Source organism: Talpa occidentalis, unplaced genomic scaffold (genome assembly GCF_014898055.3).
Source record: "Talpa occidentalis isolate TD23 unplaced genomic scaffold, MPIMG_talOcc4v2.1 talOcc4.13, whole genome shotgun sequence".
In the NCBI taxonomy this organism is placed as follows: domain Eukaryota; kingdom Metazoa; phylum Chordata; class Mammalia; order Eulipotyphla; family Talpidae; genus Talpa; species Talpa occidentalis.
The window spans coordinates 23517993-23539032 of record NW_023601322.1 but is presented as its reverse complement, the minus strand read 5'-3'; the positions used below and the strand labels follow the sequence as shown (position 1 = coordinate 23539032).

General features: G+C 36.3%; 1 protein-coding gene across 6 annotated transcripts in view; it reads right to left on the bottom strand.

The window, feature by feature from the left end:
* The window catches only part of RIT2 (Ras like without CAAX 2), a 460431-nt gene that overhangs the window by 254726 nt on the left and 184665 nt on the right, over window positions 1-21040 (bottom strand). For all 6 annotated transcript variants that reach the window (XM_054694077.1, XM_054694078.1, XM_054694079.1 and 3 more), the window contains one exon: window positions 6714-6770. In XM_054694077.1, coding sequence (XP_054550052.1) covers window positions 6714-6770 — 57 coding nt within the window. The remainder of the gene's footprint in view (window positions 1-6713; window positions 6771-21040) is intronic.

The window sequence follows — 21040 nt, the reverse complement described above, 5'->3', positions numbered from 1 at the left end:
AGAGGAAGAAGCAAAGGGAAGACAGAGTAAAAGGATAGAGGAGGGAACAATTGTTGATATTAGTGTTTTTAATTTTTCAAAAATTTTTTTCTGGTACCATTTCACAAAGAAATAACTATTAACTTACATAGGTATTTTCTATTAAAGATCACTAATACACCTTTGATTAGTCATTAGTACAATTGTTCCCCAGGTCCCCAAAGTAATTTGCAGCAAAATATTAAAAATGATCAATGCTTTCCAGAAATACATTTATTCAAATATTTTTCTCTTGACATATATGTACTGAGCACCTACTATGAGCCTGGCATTCTGTTCTGGTCTAGGGAAAACAGCAATGAATAATGCATTGGGGTTTCCTGCATTTATGACAGTTTATAGCTGATTACCTAAACAATTATTTAACTATATAGAGATAATTAATATTAAGGAAATATTCAAATTTCTGAAATAATGCATGAAAAGATATATTTTATTTGGAGTTGTCAAAGTGTGGTCTCTCAGAGGTAGAAATATTTTAGCTGAAACTTGACCAAAATATAAGTTAAGCAGTGACAGATGGAGGGTGGAGAAGTAAAGAGAAAAAGAGATTAAACATCCTACAGCAGAAAGGCACTTGTTTCTTTTGTAAATCTAAAATGCCATTGTGTTAGAAGTCCCCAAAATGGGATTGGAGAGTGACAAGTGCGTAAGTAATGGCGCAAGAATTTGAGATCTTCACTCTATTGTTAGGAGTTAATTCTTTATCCTAAACTTAACTGGCAACATTGGGAACTCTTAAGTAATCCAACTGTGTGTTTTTAAAGCTATTGGTTGATTTTATATAAAAGCCAATTGGAAGAAGTAGTTAAAATTATAAGTCTGGGGACTTAGAATAAGGTAGCAGAGATTGGGGAGAGACAAGAACATGCAGGTCTGAGGTATTTTTGGAAAGTAGAAGTGATAGCTTGATGAATGATTTCATGTAGAAGTTGAAAGAGTTATCAAGGATTCCTCTTGGTTTTCTGGCATGAGATTCTGGTGGATGAAGGGGCTTTACCATAGTGAAAAATCCTGAAGAAAGCATCTACTATAGATAATCAATTATTTAGTTAAAGTAAGGCATGTTTACTTTAGCTGCCTTCCAGCTATATAATGTAAATGTTAAGTAGATTGTCAGTAATATTGTCATCTCAGAAGAGAGGACAAGACTGCCTATATCTAAACCCTTAACTAATCCCACAAGATCTTTAAAGATATGGCCCCTGACAAGATCTTCACCTTTCCCTTGATCTCCTGAACATTATGTCATTTTCTCAGTCTAACACTTAAGACCCAAATGTCCCATCTTACTTACATGTGGTACTGTGTTGTCTGGGCTCCTGCACTTTTTATTCTTTTGGGAATATCCACTGTGTTTAACTCTCCAATCTCCTGACTCCTGTGCATCCCTCAAAACGCAAGGCAGTCTGCATCTTCTCAGCAAATATCTGCCCTTCAGGTCAAGCAAAATGTACCTACATTGTCCTTCCTCAACATCTTGTACTTTGCTATTTCATGAACTCATCACATGGTCTTTGCTGATTTACCTTCGCCACCCAACTACCAATGCACTGAAGGCACAGATGTGTTTTTATTTTTATCTATTCCATGTTTAGCATGGTATCTGACACATAACACACCTCTGAAAAATGTTCATACAGGCCTTTTCCAAGATGTACAGACTAGACATTCTCCAACATATATATCACCTTGATATGTGGACTTAAGATCTATCTAGGTCCTGTGGACCTTAGGAGAAACAACTACCTGAATCTTAATGAAGATTACCTAGATTTGGGGTCATCTTCAGAAATAACCTTTTATTTTAATTGAAGAAAGCTATCTTAAGGAATGCAAACATGCAGAGGCAAGGCTATCCATATGGTCATCTCCTTCCTTCCATGTGAGGTCCTCTTGTCTTTCCTTGATGCACAGCCTCTACCTTATTCCAGAGCTCAGGATATAAATCCCCAACTTGTCCCAATTACTTTACAATTTATGGTAATGTAAATTTTCTATAGGTATGCAATTACATTTGCCTTTTTCCCTTATTAATTTGTCTGATGTTATTTGTTTGCTTATTTAGCCCAAGAAAACCCCAGAGGATTTGGGGAATGTTCTTCTGTGCTTGAGTTATATGTATTGTTGTCTCAAGCTATCTTGATGTATATATCTTGATAATATGGTTAAGTTTTACAGGTTTCCTGGGAAAGGAGACCAAAACAACAGTTGTCAAAGAGAGTGAAAGATAATCACCAATTATATACACAAGCTAATCAAAGTTATGATGCAATATAAGAGAGGGAACACAAGTACTCCACAATTCAGAATTCTCCATCCGGTATCCAATGTCTGACTTGTGGAAAACTGTTTGAGATTACATCTTGTTTCCATCTTTACCAATTTTCCAAATGAAGTGATCTGGTTTTCTAAGCTTATAAATTTGCCTTCATTTGATTCTCAATAAACATGAATAGAAACAATTCTCAACAGATGAAGAAATCAATAAACAATAATCAGACAAAATATACAACCCATAAATGAGAACTAGGTCTTTATGTTGCTCGTTTTGAGGAAGGTGAGACGATATGCTACAGTGAAATCTACAAGAAATCAACAATTTGATATGTAATTCTTATTAAAATTGTACACAATAGAGGTTTTTGGTTTAAAGCAAGTTACAAAAGGAATGCATGGACAAAAGAAAACCTAGGCAATTTTTCTCAAATTCTTTGATAATTCCAGACTTCTCTGTAAAGTCTCCTCAAAGGATCCTAAATTCTAGAAGGAAGGCAGGATTATCTTTGCTTTTAAAACAGAAAATTAAAAATAGAACAATCATCTGATCCAAAAATCCCATTTGCAGATACCTATTCAATGTCTATAAAAACACTAATTTGAAAAGACAGAGCCACCAGAATGTTTACTACAGCATGTTCAAGTGTCCATGGACAGATGATTGAATTAAGAAGATGTGTTATATGTACACAAAGTAATACTACTCAGATGTATAAAAAACACATTGCCACTTGTGGAGGTGATTTTGCTAAGCAAAATAAATCAGAAACAGAAAGGCAATTACCAGAGATTTCACTCATATGTGGAATGTAAAGAAACAAAGCAAAGTACCAAACAAAAGAAAAAAGATAAGTAGATAGTGACAACAGAATGGTGCTTATGGGAAAAATGGATACAGGGAATTGAGCAGATAACTGAATGGTAACTAAAACTTTGGTGGTGGATGTGGTGTGATATGATCATTTATCAAAGTGTGAAGCTGTACTTCTGAAATTTATGTAATATTGTAAGCCAATGGCACATCAATTAAAAAATATATATAGTAGCCTCCCTAGTGGTACAGGGATTAAAGTCTCAGCATTATCAAGATATTGCCTGCCACTACTGCATGAGTTCCATCCCTGGCCAGGGAGCTGACCCACATGGCACATCAGACCTCTTCTGTCTCACCCGCTGCTCCCCTCAGCAGTGTATTTCAGTAGATCCACCAGTTCTGCTCCCCACTCTATCTCTGGTGAGCCCCCTCAGTCCCCACACCTCTGGTCTGCACCCCAGCTCTTGTGTGCATAAATAAAAATATATAAAATATATATATTTTATATATATAGAAAGCTGTGATCCAAAACCACAATGAATGTGATTTAAAAGAAGAGCACTGAACTGCCTCTCCAACCTTTTAAAAACCCCTCAATTATTTGCTTCTTTCTTATACTATAGACATTATTGATATTATGAATCTTTTGTATTTGTCTTAATTCCTCTTCTTGAATTGAAAATCTATCTAAACTCAAACTATGCTATTTTTATCTTTTATTTCCAGAAGACAAATATTGCTTTGCAAATAGTAGGCATTCAAAATTATTTGTCCATTGAACTGTACACAATGATGATCTCATATTGATTTATTGTTAATTGAAAGCATTATTTGTATTTATTGTTATGAAGGGTTGGGCATCAAGCCTTCTGTCAAAATGTTTCTTCACATTATTTTCATAATTACTATACTATGAAAAAATCAAACTGTACTTAACACAATGTCAAATGCTTATAGATACACCATTTATAGATTAACTTAAATCTTATATAAAGCACCTTAATAAGGCACTTAATTTAATTTCAAGTGAGATCTTCTTACAAAAAAGACAGAATTGATTCTTCTCAATATCCCTTTCATAAGTAACTTCTGTAGACTTACAGAATGGAATGGAATGTCTGCAAGCCTGCAGAAGTTAGACCCACTGTTTCTGACTTTGAAACTGCCACCAATAAATAAAGACATTAATTCTTTAGGAAGAACAATGACACCAGATATAATCCCTAATTCTTGTCAGTGAAAAGGGGAATCTAAATTTTCAGAATTATTGTCTATTTGAAAGAAAAGTAATTTAAGCTGAATATAAAGGAAAAAGTAAAGCCATGCAAGTCTTTCAGAAATTTCAGAGGAAAAACTACTCAAAAACCTTTGTCAGTGGGAATGACAGATATGAACAGGGATTGAAAAATGGTCATTTTCTATGAAAGTTAAGAAATAAGTATCCTTGATAGGTATAATCTTTTTTTAATTTATATGATTTTCAAAAAGTACTAATAGGAATTTCCAAATAAAGGGCCATTAAAGGTGCCAGGGTGAGTTATAGAAGCTTTAAAGGGTAAAAAAGAAAATTATTTGGGACTTCCACCCTCCTCAAGCAGAATACCAATGAAAAACTATTAAACAATATTCCCATTAAAGATGCTAAGAAATGAAATGACGGGGAAATCAAATTGAAAAAAATACAATGTTCTGTCTCCATTTTCAAACTTCTTCCTCTAAAGCTATTTTATTTATAGCAACATAAAGGTATGATTTCAGCTATCTGTTAGTATGGAATGTCCAGTTAGCTGAATCTCAAATGATGGATGTGCCTCATGAATATCTAAAGGTGTCATCATCACATCCTTCTCATCTCTTCCTCTTGAAAGAGCTATTTATGATTTATTCACATATATTGCCCTGTTCAAGCCATTAGACAGGAGAGATGAGTGAGTTAAAGGTAGGATTCTGAAACACCAATGCATATAAAACCCAAACTTAGATGGAAAATAAGAAACAACAGAGTGAGTTTGTTATTTCATAAATGATATATTAAACATCTTTTCTGAAACTCACATTAGATTATGCAAAATCACCAAGATACCAAAATCCAGACAATGAATTTATAGGATTAGATAGCAAGGTTGCTGTGAATCACTTATAAAATTTTACAAAGTGACAACTTTTAGAAATAGAATTGGGGCCCCCCTAATGGTGCAGCGGTTGAGTGCTGGGCTGTGAAGCTGCCCGCAGCCTTTAAAGTGCAGGTTCCATCCCAGGCCACCGGTGAGGGTCCCACATGGTGCAACAGACCTCTCCTGCTGCCCCCGCTGCGCCCCTCAGCAGTGTATTACGCCTGTTCTGTTCCCCACTCTGGTTCTGGTGAATTCTCTCACCCTCCCACGCTTCCGACTGTACCCAGTGCTTGTATAAATAAATAAATCTTAAAAAAAAGAAAAAAGAAATAGAATTGAATTTTTGAGGATGTCCTTCCTTATCAACAACATCCTAATTGCCTACACTAAATCTTAATTAATTCAGCTCAACTAATGAAAATATTTTGCTTGAGTTTTGGGACATTTAAAAATAATTACTTTTTATTTATTTCACTAATAGTAGTCAAACAAATTTCCTGTAGTATTTGAAGGAAGGAATATAAGAAAGTTATGTATCAGGTAACACTTTATATACAGAAGAAGGCCTTAAAATAAAGTTGGTTGAAGAACAAAGTAGGAGCTAGAGGATTTACCCATTGCAAGTGATGACAGGAGATAGTCAGATTTCAGGAATCAAAAGGGCAATTGTGGAGGTATAGTTAAATCACACAGAATCCAGGCCAGCAGTCAGCCATGCACAGTCTAAAAGCTATGTTTCCTTCTCCCGTGAAATAGTACTCTACATGTTTTCAATGCCAATGTGTTTCAAAGGAAGGAATGCTATGGCAGATTTTGTTTGAGAATTTTTAAACTAATTCCATAAAGTAGTTCTTTGAATGGTTGAAAATGGTTTTAAAGACATCTCTGCTTTGATTTAAGCGGGGAAAAAATTTGTTGCCAAGTAAAATGTTCCTGTAGTGCATTGTGACAGGAAGAATGGAACATAGCTGAATTCTGGGTTCTAATAGTATTTTTATTATTTGGGTTTCGTTTGGTCATCTGTGAGATGGGGACTAAATAAAAAAGGACTTCTACATAAAGTCCTTTCCAAAAGCACCACTAAGATGATTTACCAGTTCCACAGTAGAAGATCCAAAGACTGATAAAATGAATAAATAAAGCATAGATTCACCATTTTAACAACCCAAAGTTCAGACTTTCAGATGCAGGTGTATATCTACTAGTGGATCCTATAATCAACGTAATGCACTCCAATCATTATTTTTCAGAAAAAAATAGGATAGAATGGAAAATCTGAGAGTGCATTGCAAGAAGTTACTTTTTAAGCATTTATTGTACTAGCTTACACATATACTTACATGTATTATATAGTGAGTCATAGTGTAAAATATATTTCTATTCTTCATGAACATCAACAATATTTCTAAGCTACTTATTTAGAGTGTCTTTACTTGGGCTAATGGAGAAAACAAGCTTTTACTCACCAATAGTGGGGTCATGGTAGTCAGGGAACTGATGACTAATAAATTGCATTGTCATTGCTGAAAAAAAATAAATTAAATTTAATAAAAACATCACTGATTCATTAATAAGTTACTCACCATACAGTTATAATAGGTTCTAATAACTTATATCTGTGAGTGACTAATTTAATTACACAACATGAACCATAAAATGTTAATGAGAGAGGGCCTCCCCAGTAGCGCAGCAGGTTGAACGCTGCACTGTGGCGCTGTCCTCAGCCTCTTCAGCGCGGGTTCGATTCCTGGCTGGCCAGGGAGAAACCCACATGGCATGGCAGACTTCTCCTGCCTCGCCCGCTGCTCCCCTCAGCAGTGTCTTTGGTCCATCTGCCTGTTCTGCTCCCCGCTCTCTCTGGTGAATTCTCTCACCCTCCCGCGTCTCTGACCTGTACCCCAGTTCTTGTATAAATAAATAAATCTTTTAAAAAAATGTTAATGAGAAAGTTCTAGAGGCAGAAAATGTATTGCGAGGGAACAATAATGTTAGGTACTTCTCCAGGATAAATATGTCCAAATTTATGTGCATTCCAATAAAAATGTTATATTGAAGGAAAAATAAAGAGCTTCTTGACATAGTAAAAATGTAAACCATCTACAAGCTCCTTTTTTTCTGAGGTTTAACTTCCTCATCTTTAAAATAAGGAGGTATCTCTGAGATCTGTGTAGTTATAGATATACACTATTATTTGAACTTATCCTGCAGTCAAATTTTTCATAGTTGAAATTATTTGTCACTTTTACTTTTGCCTAATCCATGTTATTTGGACTCTCATTAATTTGCATTTTTTGATATTTCCTCTAAATTCTCCACATTCTTTTCAAATCTATAATTTTATAAACTATTTGCAATGATTCTAATGTAGAGTTCCTCATGCGTAACTTGGAGACACAGGAACTCTGGAATAAAGCACAAACTTGGGGGGCAGGAATTAGCATGCAGTATGTATGTCTTTGTGTGTATCTCTGTGTGTGAGACTTTCTCCTTGAGCAAACATTAGTCAGGTTCCTCTAAGTCCTCTTCTCAACAATGCTTTCACCTTGGTCTCTATCCTTACTAGACTGTATAGCCCAGTAGAAGCAGAATATTGCTAAGTCAATTTAATGTGATGTCCCCACTCTTGCTGCCTGGTCTCTCACAATATCAGATCCAATTTCTCATTTCTCACATGCTTGGTATCTCATATCCCTGGCCTGTGTTCAGCAAGCCCCCATAACTCCTTGTCCATAAAACCCCACTTTCTTTGTCATTGCTGTATTTAGAATGATTTAAGATCTATAATGAGGCCTTTTTCTCCTACTGAAATAGTTCCTGAATAAGATAAAAGGTTATTGTCTTGCTCTGCTTCCCTTTAACAGTGTTCACATGAGTCAGCAAATCTTCAGAGCATGGACTACTCCTTTAAATTAAACAAACCTATAAGAAAGTGAAAATCAAAATCAACAAAAAACTATGAACCAGAGACACTTTTTGGGGGGTGGGGGGCGGGAGGGGAGGGATTGGGGTCAGAATGGGGGGGTTGCAATTGTATGGGGAATATAAAAATAAAATTTATTATTTTAAAAAAATAAAAAAAAATAAAAACCTGTATAGGACACTGGTCTTAGCCTTCTGAGAAATGCAAAGAAATAGAATGTGACCCAGTGAAAGAGAATTTCTGCTTATATTTTTACAGTGTTTATCTCCTGTCTTTGCAATGACAAAATAGTCTTCATAAGAAAGTATCACTCAATTTGACATTTTATGGCAAGTTTTTGAAATGCAAATCAACATTCCAGAGAACCTTAGGAGTTAGAATATTTAAGGTAACCAAACCAAAAGCAACATATTTATTTAATGGATATCAGGAATTTGGAAAATTGTTTTCATGAGTTTAAAATTTCTTAAACCCTGGGTGTTTACCATCAAGTACAGCACAGAGGTCAACAGCCTGACCTCAGAATGAACAATTGCCTTGGTTAGTCAGCCATTTAAATTTCAAAGCTAGCTCAGGTGCTCAAAAATTTAAAACTAAAATGAAGTTAGTTCCACTCCACTCTACTCAAAGCAAAGAGATATGCACTCATTTACTAATATGATTAAGAATCTCACTGTTCATCTTTTGACAATCTATTATTTAGACTAAAGTATTGAAGACCTTTTTGCATCTTTCTTCCTATCCTCCATCCAGCCAGTATAAATTTTCAATTTTACTTTCAAAATATCTTTCAAACTTGTCTCAATTCTTTTTTTTTATTTTTTTATTTTTTTAATTAATAAATTTTATTTTTATATTCCTCATACATTTGCAATCCCCCATTCTGACCCCAATCCCTCCTCTCCCACCCCCCCCACCCCCCAAAAAGTGTCTCTGGTTCATAGTTTTTGTTGATTTTGATTTTCACTTTCTTATAGTTATTCATTTTCCTGGTCCCTTATTTAAGTATTCTAGATTCCTGCTATGAGTGAGACCATCCGGTATTTTTCTTTTTCTTTTTGGCTTATTTCACTGAGCATGATCCCTTCCAGCGCCATCCATGTTGCTGCAAATTGCATGTGTTTATCTTTTTTGAATGCTGAGTAATATTCCATGGTATATATGTACCACATCTTCTTGATCCAGTCATCTATTTTTGGGCATTTGGGCTGTTTCCAAAGCTTAGCTATTGTAAATAGTGCTGCTATAAACATAGGGGTGCAGGTGTTCTTTGGAATTGATGTTTCTGTGTTCTTTGGGTAAATACCTAGGAGTGGAATTGCTGGATCCTGTGGAAGCTCTATGTTTAGTAGGTCCAGAAATCTCCACACAGCTCTCCATAGTGGTTGGACCAGTTTGCACTCCCACCAACAGTGCAGAAGAGTTCCTTTTTCTCCACAACCTCGCCAACATTTGTTGCTAGTTTTTTTAATATGTGCCATTCTCACTGGTGTAAGATGGTATCTCATGGTAGTTTCGATTTGCATTTCCCTGATTGCAAGTGATGTTGAACATTTTTTCATATGCCTATTGGCCATTCGCATTTCCTCTTCAGAGAAGTTTCTTTTTAGCTCCTCTGTCCATTTTTTGACTGGATTATTTTCTTTGTTGTTGTTGAGTCTCATCAGCTCTTTGCAGATTTTTGTGATCAGTCCTTTATCATTAGTGTTGTGTGCAAAAATTTTCTCCCAGTTGGTGGGGTTTCTCTTTGTTTTTGTTATTGTCTCTTTTGCTGTGCAGAAGCTCTTTAATTTGATGTAGTCCCAGCTGTTGATCTTTGCCTTCACTATCACTGCTTTGGGTGATGTGTCAATTCTTTCTAATATTATTGCAGTTCATGTATCTTTCTCTTGGAAACCTTTATTGCAATAGACAATAATTTTTCTCTATAGCTATTTGCTTTACTTCCATTAGAATTTTGACAACAGTAGCAGAATCACCAGTTTAAAAAAAAAAGTCATTCATGTCAACAAATATTAGGATAAGACTATAGCCTTTTAGTACAATACACTAGAATATGTGGTCTTTCATATGCCCATAAAAAACTTTTCAATCTTGAATTACACCACTTTGCAAATAACTACTCTATGTTCTCAGGCTTACTGAGTACTTTTTGTCCACATGCATGGCTCCATTCCATTATTTAGAATGGTTTTCTCCTTCACCTTCATTTTGCTATCATGCCAACAAAAATTTAGTCATGCTTCTCTAAGTCCTCTTCCAAACTAGGTCTCTACTTGTAGGTTTCTGTGTTTTTCCCAGTATTACCAAAATCCCTGCTAAGTCAGGTTAGAGTGAATTCCCTATGGTAAATAATCTGATTGTCTTTGATATATGATCAAATTCCTTCCTTCCCACCATGGCAAGTGGTACATGATTACTCTAATCTGCCTTCAACAGGAGTCCCATTAAGTCTCTAAACCACAATCCCCCCTACCTCTGATGTTTTCCCTTAGCAATTTTACCATCCATTGATTCCTATCTTGCTCCTTGGCTATAAATACCCACTTTTATTTTCTGCATTTCTAAATTAGCACAGTTCTATACTGAAGTTTATGTTCTCTGTTGCTATAGTTCCTGAACAATATCTATTTTTACAACTATTGTCTCCAACTCTGGTTTTGTTTAACAATGCTAATATAATGATCCATATATCCATGCAAATGTCATACCATTCAATCAACACCTTCAAACTATTCATCTACCTGTTGCCAGAACATGATAGTCACAGAAGCTAATAAGAAGCATTAAAAAGCACTGTGTATAATTATGTACTAAACTTAGTAAAGACATTTGAAGGCTGAAGAAGAAGAAAAAGAAAACCTCTCAAGGACTGACAGATATATTTGCTTTTAGACTTGAGAAATCACAGAACCAATATCAGAAATAAATGTATCAGTCTAAGATTTACTTGCTACACTTATTTATAAGAACACCTAACATTTATTTAGATGATAGACTTTGTGCTGTAATGGAAACCTGCTGCTTATTGCATAATTGAAAAAGCCCTTCAATTCTCAAATCCTCTGAACTACCACTGAGACAGAACCAAAGAAGAGAAAACCAGCTGAGCTTTGTTCCAGAATTTCAAGAGATAATTTTAGAAATATTGATTTGTAAAAGTTTCTTTCGTATTTTGCAAAATGGATGCTGATGGGATATCTAAGAGTATTTTCCTTTGTGGATGTATGTTAAACAAACAATTTTTAAAAAAACTCCTGTCAATGTTAGAGGTAAGCAATCTGATAAATATCTATTAATCAAAGTTGGAAAAAATTCCATTCATTTGTTGATAAACCTGTTTATATAAGTAGAAATCAATAGGTCCCAAGTAAGAACCCTTGTCCTAGAGAGTTCCCAGATATGTCAGAAATCAGTCTTGTGCCTAGAAAACTGACATCCATAAACAATTTGATTTGAGAACCTCACGCTCCAGTCTTTATCTCAGGAATCCCTGATACTCAGATATACACCACTTGATATTTGTGTTTTTATTTTTATTTTTTTATTTAAATATTTTATTTTACATAATTCTTACATCTTTTTTCATCTTTGCACAATGCATGCATTTTCATTTTGGTTATATTCCCCATATAATTGCACCCCCGCCCCTTATTTTGACTCTAGTCCTTCCTTTCCCAGCCCCTCTCTCCCCCTGCTCCCCATAGTGTGTCTCTGGTTTATAGTTGCTTGTTGATTTTGATTTTTACTTTGTATTGATTAGTCTTATTCCTGGTCTCTTATTTAGGTTTTCTAAATTCCTGCTATGAGTGAGGCCATCCAGTATTTTTCTTTTTCTTTTTGACTTATTTCGCTGAGCATGATCCCTTCTAGCTCCATCCATGTTGCTGCAAACTGCATGTGTTTATCTTTTTTGATATTCGTGTCTTTAAAATGAAAGCATAACTTTGAGTACTTTCCTTAATGAGTAGTATTCAAAGTTTCTAAAGCTCTAGCATGAACCAATTCAGAGGAGCCATTGACCAACTCACCTGCCAAGAATGAATAACCTGTAGCAACATATTCAGGACAGGAATAGGAAAGTGGGACAAGTAAGCAGTAGAAATAAAATTCACAAATATCCTAGCACTTACCCTGACTATGGCTTTGCTATTCTGTAAAGGATAACAAGAAACAATCTTGAAAAATTTGAAGAGGACCAATCTCATAATACCAGGACAACTTTTCCATATATTTTAGAAAATCTGCAAGGTCAGAAGATTCAGAACATTGTTCAGGGTTTACTGAAGTTGCAGTCATTTAATACTAATGTCCTGCTTTGGGTGTTTTTTTTTTTTTTTGTATTATTGCAAAATAAATTTGTTTGATGATAAATCATAAAGGCCAGAGGCAATCTGAAATCCCAGATTCAGCTTGTTTTGTAAAAAGACTTAACTTCAGATAGCACGATTTTGTGTGTGCTTTTAATCCTGAACATTCTTGAATCATGAAACATCAGCTGCTACTACAGCACACTCAAACAGGGCACTCCAGCGCCCATGGAATCATAGCTTCAGGTTTAGCACAGGAGTGCCGCCAACTACAGGTTTAGGAGGGTCAGTATCAGGCCACTGTGGTCACTGGCAACAACGGCACACTTTGGTCTCCACATCCTGGTTCTTCTTTCCCAGACCAGCTTCCAGGAGTGCAAACTGGTCCAACCACTATGGAAAGCTGTGTGGAGATTCCTCAACCTACTAAACATAGAGCTTCCATATGATCCAGCAATTCCACTCCTAGGTATTTACCCAAAGGACACAGAAACATTAATTCCAAAGGACACCTGCACCCCTATGTTTATAGCAGCACAATTTACAATAGCTTAGCTTTGGAAACAACCCAAATACCCCAAAATAGATGACTGGATCAAGAAGTGGTACATATACACAATGGAATATTACTCAGCATTCAAAAAAGATAAACACATGCAATTTGCAGCAACATGGATGGAGCTGGAAGGGATCATGCTCAGTGAAATAATCCAGAAAGAAAAAGAAAAATACCACATGGTCTCACTCATAGCAGGAATCTAGAAAACCTAAATAGAGACCAGGAAAAAGAATAACTATAAGAAAGAAAAAAAAACAAAATCAACAAACAACTATGAACCAGAGACACACTATGGGGTGGCAGGGAAAGGAGAGATTGGGGTCAAAATAAGGGGGCTGCATTTGTAGGGGGAATATTAAAATAAAATTAAAAAAAAATATAAACCTTCTTGTTGCAACCTGAAAAAAAAAAAAGTACAAGAACACAAATTGAAATTGGCCCACCATTGAGGAGGGGTCTCTGCCCATTTCCTAGGAAGCCTGTGGACTCCTGGGTAATGGTCAGCTGAATGGGAAGGGTGGGCCTTGATGGAAACACTTTGGTAGACCAGCCAGTCAAGGCCATCTCACTAGGGCATTAGTTGGCTATCTCGCAGCCCAGTAGCAGTAGGAAGCAGAAAGGATGTTCATGTGCATGGCAATCCTGTTCACTTTGGTCAGTAGCTACCAGTGACAATCCTGGTAATGGCTGGTATGGGCAGAAAGTCTTCATTCTGCAGGGTATGCAGGGCCTAGTGGATGCTGACCTCACCTATTGGCAGATGGGACACTTTCAGAAGCCCAGGCTCTGGACTGGGTGCTGGTATGCTAGGTGCTCTTCCTGTTCATCTTGACCTTGGTGCTGGGATGTTACCTATTTTTCCACTGCAGAAGTCCTTGTGCATGGACAGCAGCTCCTGCTGCTGCTTCTACCTGTGTCAGGTACAAGCATCAAGTAATTGCTTGAAAATCTTCTGGAAGTTCTCCCAGAACAGGTCTCGATATCTTTTGTAATACTGGGTCACAGAGATCTAAGATCACATCCTGTAAGAATTCCCCTGAATGGCCCTTGAACTTACTGAAGCAGTGTTGCTCTGCTGAAAGTCCTTGAAAGAGCAAAGAACTGCAGGTCCCCTCCAGGAAGTTATGAAGGAACAGGTAGCTCTGCTGCTTGGGTGTCAGCCTGGGTGCTACTAAGACAGGAAGGGTCCCAGAACAGGGACTCAAGAACAAAATTTTGCCCTTCACACAGACTGGTAAACAAAAGAGTAAATAAATCTGACTCCAGGCCTTGACACCTGCTGCAGTAAATTTCCTTGGCCCATAGTGGTCTTTTACTAATTATTCCCCAGCCTGTGCACTGCTAAGCTGTCTCCTTCCAGTTTATCAAGTTAGCCTGTTGAAGAAGGGAGAACAGACCAGGTCAAACTGGAGTTTCGGATATACATTCTCCATGAAATATTCATGCGATTTTCACAAGTCCTGCAAGACCACTGAGCTGCAACTGACTGGTACTCATAATTAACAGGAAATGGACTAAACATGGACTAACAAATGAACTTTAGCCAAATCCTTACTTCTGGCCTTTTCAGGGAGTAAAGTTTAATTCCTTTGTTCTCAAATCCCAGCCCTAAAACCTATATAGACCCCAGATCCTGGCATCCTAGAGAGCTTCAAGGGAGAGGCTCCATGGATCAACACCAGAAGCTTCTTAGGGGGTGCTGTGAGCTGGGGCTGGCCCCTCTGTGTGTTCATTAAGGACATTAGCTTCTTGTCATTTTGTCCAATGGCAATAAGAATCACTTTGTACTTGTTTTTGAAATAGTTAAGAAATACTCTATAAAGCACTCAACCTTTGGGTGATAAAAAGATGAATGTACTGTAGTTAGATATTCACTCACTGTCCAAATCACTGCCAGAGGGTTATCAATCTTAACTGGATTGTTTTTGCTGTTGCTCAGAAACCCAAAGACCAAACCATAGAAGTTTCTGCAAAGTTTTATTCTAGGCAGAGCTATCACTGAAAGCGCAGTCAGGTACTCAAAAAGCCACCTCCCCAGCCACAATTTGCATGGGTATATATGGGGAAAGCAAGGGCTTCTCTGTGTAGGCTCAGAGAAGAAATAGCTGGTCTAGCTAACTGACAACTGCCAATATTTTCATTTTGGGCCACTTCTTTGTTCTTGAGTTGGGCCTTAATCACCCTTAGGCAGTATCTATAAGGCCCAGGTGATTCCAATTACCTAATCAAAAGGACAGAGCTTGGGGGAAGCATGAACAACCCCATCTTTGATGATAACAAACATATAGGTGGTTAAAGCAGTTCCTGTCTCAGGAGACATTATCACAAAACTCATCAAGAGGCCATGGGTAAGTGTATGCAATCTCATTATAAGGCTGGGATCTCAACTACTATTCCCACCGGAGGTTTTACTTGACTCAAACCAGTCATATCACATCATGATTTATTGGGGTAAATGCACATTGCAATAATGTAAGCATATGATTCAGTGTGGGGGGAGGCTATGAACCAATGCGAGAGATTTAGACTAGTGCCAGAGTGGTGGTATTGCAGGTTGGAACTTCCCTTGTAGAGTTAGCGGTCTCTAGGGGAGGTCTGCTTCTCTGAGCAGAGCCTCTGGAGATGGTACATGCCAAAATCTCGGGAAGGCTTAGGAGACCCCATGGGCATGGAGTCCAAAGGATGTCAGATTGGTTCATTGAAGTTCCTGCTTCACAGGTGTATTATCAGAGGCAGCTGTTAGGTTTTTTTTTTTCTTTTTTTTTTCTTTTTTGAGGGTAGGGTGGTGGGAGGCACCTTGCTTCTGCACAGCTAGGTGTTTACATACCCTTGCCTTGCATCTGTTTGTGTCCTACCAACTTTTCTGTCCCAAAAGACAGCTATATATTTAACTACTTCAACGAGATGTCTAGAAATACATTTGTGCAAGGAGGACAGAAATGTATAGGAAAATATTTCACTCAATCACAATCTGGACAATGCTACTTCTCAAAAGGAACATTATGCTAACAACTCCAAAAAATTTAAAGCTCATTCCTTTAGTCTTATGGAAGACCTACCATATTGGGAATATTAAATTAATAGTTGGAATCTTTGAAATATATCAAATCCAAGACAATTTTTAGACTTCCTGAATCAGAAAATTAGGGTACATGTGTGTGAATGTGGGGCAGGGAGAATTAGATGGGAATCAATACTCTGGCACAAGTTGAATATATAAGAACTTTTCTAACTTTTCCTGAAAGGTTATTTATCACTTTGCTAAAACAAAATCTTAGGTTCTTTACCACACTTGTTTATTCTTCACCTGTATCAAAATGAAACTTAGAGGAGTTAGGGATATGAGACTGTTCCATGTCATCCTTCAGGGGTCCAGGATCCTTTCATCAAATGAATTTCCCATCCATCAGAATTTAACTGAACTCTTTTTTAAAAAGACTTAAAATTTTTATATCAGTTTTAGGTTTACGATAAAACTGAGAGGAAATTACAGCGATTTCCCATATACCTACTGACCCATTGTATAACCTCCTCTATTATCTATATCACTTACTAGATTAGCACTGTTTACAAAGCATGAAATTATACTGACATATCATAATCCTGCAAAGTTCACAGTTCACCTAGGGTTCGCACTCTTGATGTATATCCTGTATGTTTAAAAAATGCATGACATGTACCATCATTATAATCACATATAAAATATTTTCACTACCCTACAAATCTTCTGTACTCATTCTATTCATCCCATCCTACTTTTCACACTCTCCACCTGCAAACCATTCATCCTGTTATTATCTACATCCTGTTATTATCTACATGTTCTCTTTCCAGATTATGATAAAGTCAGAACCATATAGTGTGTAACCTTTTCAGTTGGCTTCTTTCACTTAATGATATGCAGTTAAGGTTCTTCCAGGTTTTTATAGCTTAGTAGTTCATTTCTTTTTAGCACTAAGTAATATTCCATTGCCTGGATATAGAATTTATTTATCCAATCACTTACTGAAGGATATCTTGTTTGCTTCCAAGCTTTAGCAATTATAAATAAACCTGCTGTAAGTATCTGTATGCAGTTTTTGTGTGAACATAAATTTTCAGCTTCTTTGGGTAAATACCAAGGAGTGTACTTGCTAGATATGTTTATATAAGATATGATTGTATAAGGTATATTTCATTTTCAAGAAACCACCAAACAGTTTTCAATATGCTTGTAGCACATTGCATTCACACTACAATGAGTGAAAGCCCTATTGCTGCACATTCTTGCTAGCATTTGGTGTTGTCACCATTCCAGATTTTGGCCAATCAAGTAAGTGTGGTGGTATCTCATTGTTTTAACTGTTTTAACTGTGTATCTATGATGACATAAGATGTGGAACATGTTTTCATATGCTTATTTCATGTTGTGTATCTTCAGTGGTGAGATGTCTGTTAATGTCTTTTTCACATATATTAACTGGGGTTTTGTTTTGTTTTTTTAAATTTTATGAGTTCTCTGTGTATTGTGGATAACACATCCTCTGGCAGATGTTTTCCAAATACTTTCTCACATTCTGTAACTTGTCTTCTCATTCTCTTGACACTGCCTTTGGCAGAGTTGAAATTTTTAATTTTAATGAAGTCTAGCTGATAAATAATTTTTTATTGATTATGAATTTGTCATTATATCTAAAAAGAATCACAATACCCAGGAAAACCTAGGTTTTCTCTGACATTATCTTTTAGTTTTATAGTTCTGTATTTTATACCTATGATTCATTTTGACTTAATTTGTGTGAAGGATGTAAGGTGTATATTGAGACATCCTTTTTTTTGGCATATGGTTATGCCATTGTTCTAGCACCATTTGTTAGAGGGACCATATTTGCTCCATTGCATTGCCTTTATTTTTTGTGAAATATCAGTTGCCTATATTTATGGAACCTGTTCTAGGCTCTCCATTCTGTTTCATTGATCTAGTTTGTCTATCACCAATACTACACAGTCTTGATAACTGTAGCTTTATAATAAATCTGTAAGACAGTGGTATCAGATCTCCAGCTTTAGTCTTCCCTTTAAATATTGTGTTGGCTATTCTGGCCATTTGTCTCTGTATATAAACTTTAGAATTGGTTTGTCTGTATTCACATAAAAATGTTCTAGAGGGCCTCCCCTGGTGGCACAGGCAGTTGAGCGCAGTGCTGTGAAGCTGTCTGCAGCCTCTGCAGCTCCAGTTCCATCCCAGCTGGCCAGCGAGGGTCCCACATGGCGTGGCAGACCTCTCCTGTCACGCCCGCTGCTTCCCTCAGCAGTGTATTTTGGCAGTCTGCCTGTTCTGTTCCCCACTCTGTCTCTGGTGAATCCTCTCATCCTCCCGCGAATCTGGCCTGACAATATTGAGTCTTCTTATCCATGAACATGGGATATTTTTCCATTTCTTTAGTTTTTCTTTGATGTTTATTCATGAGATTTTCCTCATATAGATCTTGTTACATCTCTCACTGCATTCTTTACATCAAAGTATCAGAAGAAAGAAGAGAGAAAATAAATGGACATGTGAATGAGAGGATTTTTAGGTAAAAGTTCTCTAAATATTGCATATTATTGTATCCATACTCTTTCAAGGAATTATAGAAAACCACACTATTGAATTTTTGTAGATTTCAGCAATATTCATGCTGGAAATATGTGAAAAATTTTATAGTCTTTAAAGTTAATTCTCTAGCTAGGGCTATATCTAAAATGATGGGTGAATTATTTTTTCAATAATTTTGTGACTACACTGAAAAAATCTGGGATATGAAAGGGGAATAGGAAGCTTATCATACTCTGTGCATATAAGTGCTGCTCCTTATGTCAGTTTTTTTTTTTTTCTTTCATTGACTGTATGGATAGAAATAACATAGAGTGCATACATATAGAGAAGAAATCAGAAAAACTGTGCCAGCCATTGTAATCTTAATTACATGGAAATAAAGAATATTTGGTAAGTTAAATAGCCTTTGTCTTTTGATTTCTAAAATTAGTAAGTTGGTATATGACCCAGGTTAACAAATACAAATATTTCCCCCTATAGAAATGGACCTTTATTTAATATTAAGCCTCAGATACTATCAGAAAGTCAGAAAGTACCTAATGCATTTTATATCAAACAATCTTTTCCTTTGTTAGTGGTCATACCATTAACATATGTTATGCAAATGTAACACTTGCGTTGACTTTATAAAATATTCATTAAATGCACACAATAAATAATGGACAATTGCATCCAAAATGTTCATGCAAAAGTAGTGGTGAGAGATTAAATACAATCATTTTTAAAGCAGAGCCATTTTGATTGGACTCCTCTTTTTATGCATGTGTTTTTTATTTAAATTTCCATTTTATTATTCAGATATTCCAATAATTTACTATTTCATTTTAAAGTTAAATTTAAATCAACTGCTTCTTGCTTTGCATAATTCAGTATTAAACCATCAAATTTACCTACATGAAAAATTTGACAATATTATATATCACCCTCCTTGGAATGTCAGTGGTATTTGGCCAGAGGCAGAAACTGTCAGTTATAAAAAAGGCAAATTATAGAAAGAAAGGAGTCATTTCCTACAAAATTTTTAAAAAAATAAAATATTGTATAAAATCACACTACTTAATTATTACTCTCCTTACCTGCCTGCCCTCCACCAACACCCCTCTCCAAGATATAATCCAGTAACACAGAGATGGAGGTTGGCAGATCATCACTTTCCTTTGGGGTATGATAGTCTTTCAAAGAAGTGGGGGAAAGGAGATGGGAGTGTAGTGACTACAATGCAGTCCTATTTCTCTCTTGGTTTGTTCTGGGATTTCGAAAAAATTACTTAAGCCTTCTATGTTAGTTTACTTGTCTGCAAAATTGCAGGAGTAAGGAAACACAACTTAAATCTGAGTCTAGATTAAGCATTCTGCAATACCTTTTTCTTCATCTTATTGTCCCATCATCCTCATTAGCACTTCATTCATTTAACATCTGGCCCTGCTGTCTCTCTTCTATTTCCACTTTCTATCTAGTCATTCAGTTCTAGCTGTATTGACTTCTTTGGAATTTTTCAGACATTTCTAGCCACAATTTTCCCTAATAAAGAGTTTTTACTATTTTCCCTGTGTCTGGAATGTTATTCCTCCATTTACCTTCTTAGCTTGCCTCTTTCAGATTACTATTCATGTGTGATCTTCTTTAGGAGGTGTTCTCTCACCACTGATTTTAAATCAAAATCTACTCTTCCACACCTAGAACTCCCTTGTGCTCCATTCCTTAGAGTCATTCATTCATTCACTCACTCACTCATTCGTGTATTTAGATGCTCAAAAATATTTACTATGTGACAGGCACTATCAAAGAAATGACACAACAGTGGCCAAAACAGAATTCTGCCCTACAGGGGGCTTACATTCTGGAAGAAGGTGGATAGTTAACAAAAAATATATACACTAATATTTGTACACACACACTAATGTTATATTAAATAGTTAATAACAACTATGGAAAATTAAAATTATTATAGGATCATTATTAAAATATAAAGACATGTTACTTCAGGGTAACTTCTGTGGAGAAAACATAATAAATAAACAATTTCCTGGGAGAATAAGAATAATATCACATTTACCTCTGTTAAATAACTGGTTTAGGTAGTTTTTAAAATAATATCAGCAAGTAACAGATTAATATGTCTGTGGATATATTTATAAGACATATAGCATTTTGGGCCTCCCTGGTGGTGCAAGGGGTTAATCACCCCACTATTAAGCAATCTGCAGCCTCTGCAGCATGAGTTTGATCTCCAGCCAGCCAGGGAGCAACCCACATGGCGCAGCAGACCTCTCCTGTCTCGCCCACAGTGCGAGACATTCCCCTCAGCAGTGTATTTCAGTCAGTCTGCCTGTTCTGTTCCCCACTCTGTCTCTGGTGAATCCTCTCACCCTCCTGCATCTCTGGCCTATACCCCAACTCTTGTATGCATAAATAAATAAATCTTT